This window comes from Lottia gigantea (genome assembly GCF_000327385.1).
Source record: "Lottia gigantea unplaced genomic scaffold LOTGIsca_298, whole genome shotgun sequence".
Classification (NCBI taxonomy): domain Eukaryota; kingdom Metazoa; phylum Mollusca; class Gastropoda; family Lottiidae; genus Lottia; species Lottia gigantea.
In genome coordinates, this window is record NW_008708978.1 from 93,061 (window position 1) to 95,610 (window position 2,550).

At 23.6% G+C, this 2,550-nt stretch overlaps 1 protein-coding gene across 1 annotated transcript in view; it reads left to right on the forward strand.

Moving 5' to 3' along the window:
• The window catches only part of LOTGIDRAFT_145236 (hypothetical protein), a gene marked incomplete at both ends in the record, with an annotated part of 26,013 nt that overhangs the window by 21,280 nt on the left and 2,183 nt on the right, over positions 1-2,550 (forward strand). Inside the window, one exon of the mRNA XM_009057000.1 lies at positions 475-655. Coding sequence (XP_009055248.1) covers positions 475-655 — 181 coding nt within the window. The remainder of the gene's footprint in view (positions 1-474; positions 656-2,550) is intronic.

A 2,550-nucleotide genomic window follows, 5' to 3' on the forward strand; every position in this document is an offset into this window, starting at 1 on the left:
CAGAGCATAATGTTTAATATAAAAAGTATTAAAACTAAATCTTCTAGCAGCCTAAGTTAGGAGGTAAAGGATCCAGAATTTGGTTTTGGAACAGTTTTTTCGGATTCAGGATATCTGAAATATGCTAGAAAAATACATTACCGACTGTTACCCAGAAATGCCTCCCACTTGAACGTTTCTCTGACAAGTCTGTAACTATTTGGCTATGATTTAAATTTATTTTAGTTACTAAGTTGTGAACAAATTTTTACACCTAGAAATCTTTGGATTTTTAAGAAAATGTTTTTTTTTTTTCATTTTGTTCATGTAATATTTTGACAGAATACAATTCATGTTTAAAATTTCTACCATAATAACCTTTCTAGTTCTTGCTGATTGATGTTGTTTTGAATGTTAACAAGGAAACACTCATTGTTAATATCATACATTATTTATTTTACTATTACTATTGGTATGTTGATTTTCTGATTTTAGATTAAAAAAATTAAGATAGGACATGACAACTCAGGGATAGGTCCTGGGTGGTACTTAGGCACAGTAACTATTGATTTCCCATCTGAAAGTCGACGTTATGAGTTTGTGTGTAATCGATGGTTATCTAAATCAGACGATGATGGACAGATTGTAAGAGAACTTCAGCCAACTAGTTCAGAAGGTAATTATTAAAATCAATTTAGATAATGTGAATATCTCAGACATCTCTTTGAAACAGACTAATTAGATGAACTATACAAATAAAAAATACCTATAAAATGCATTTCCTTAATTCACAAGCTGTAACGAAGAATTGCGGAAAATTGTTATTTTGACTTCAAAACAAATCAAGATTTCCAAAACCGCTTGTCTTATTAGAGGTCAAAACTAATTCTATATCCTTATTGCAAATTTCTGGTCATCTCCTAAGTTGGTGAGCGCCTCGTAATAGAGGTTGAAACTAATTCTATGTTTGATTTATATTTTAGAATTAATAAAAGTTGTATATTATAATTATTGAGAGGGAATTGATATTATATTGTTGATGTAGGTTTATGTTAAAGGTAATATAAATTAATAAAAGTTGTATATTATAATTATTGAGAGGGAATTGATATTATATTGTTGATGTAGGTTTATGTTAAAGGTAATATAAATTAATAAAAGTTGTATATTATAATTATTGAGAGGGAATTGATATTATATTGTTGGTGTAGGTTTATGTTAAAAGTAATATAAATTAATAAAAGTTCTATATTATAATTATTGAGAGGGAATTGATATTATATTGTTGATGTAGGTTTATGTTAAAGGTAATATAAATTAATAAAAGTTGTATATTATAATTATTGAGAGGGAATTGATATTATATTGTTGATGTAGGTTTATGTTAAAGGTAATATAAATTAATAAAAGTTGTATGTTATAATCATTGAGAGGGAATTGATATTATATTGTTGATGTAGGTTTATGTTAAAGGTAATATAAATTAATAAAAGTTGTATATTATAATCATAGAGAGGGAATTGATATTATATTGTTGGTGTAGGTTTATGTTAAAGGTAATATAAATTAATAAAAGTTGTATGTTATAATTATTGAGAGGGAATTGATATTATATTGTTGATGTAGGTTTATGTTAAAGGTAATATAAATTAATAAAAGTTGTATATTATAATTATTGAGAGGGAATTGATATTATATTGTTGATGTAGGTTTATGTTAAAGGTAATATAAATTAATAAAAGTTGTATGTTATAATCATTGAGAGGAAATTGATATTATATTGTTGATGTAGGTTTATGTTAAAGGTAATATAAATTAATAAAAGTTGTTTATTATAATTATTGAGAGGGAATTGATATTATATTGTTGATGTAGGTTTATGTTAAAGGTAATATAAATTAATAAAAGTAGTATATTATAATCATAGAGAGGGAATTGATATTATATTGTTGGTGTAAGTTTATGTTAAAGGTAATATAAATTAATAAAAGTTGTATATTATAATTATTGAGAGGGAATTGATATTATATTGTTGGTGTAGGTTTATGTTAAAGGTAATACAAATTAATAAAAGTTGTATATCATAATTATTGAGAGGGAATTGGTATTATATTGTTGATGTAGGTTTATATTAAAGGTAATATAAATTAATAAAAGTTGTATATTATAATTATTCAAAGGTAATTGATATTATATTGTTGGTGTAGGTTTATGTTAAATGTAATATAAATTAATAAAAGTTGTATATTATAATTATTGAGAGGGAATTGATATTATATTGTTGATGTAGGTTTATGTTAAAGGTAATATAAATTAATAAAAGTTGTATATTATAATTATTGAGAAGGAATTGATATTATATTGTTGATGTCGGTTTATATTAAAGGTAATATAAATTAATAAAAGTTGTATATTATAATTATTGAGAGGAAATTGATATTATATTGTTGATGTAGGTTTATGTTAAAGTTAATATATATAAATTAATAAAAGTTGTATATTATAATCATAGAGAGGGAATTGATATTATATTGTTGGTGTAGGTTTATGTTAAAGGTAATATAAATTAAT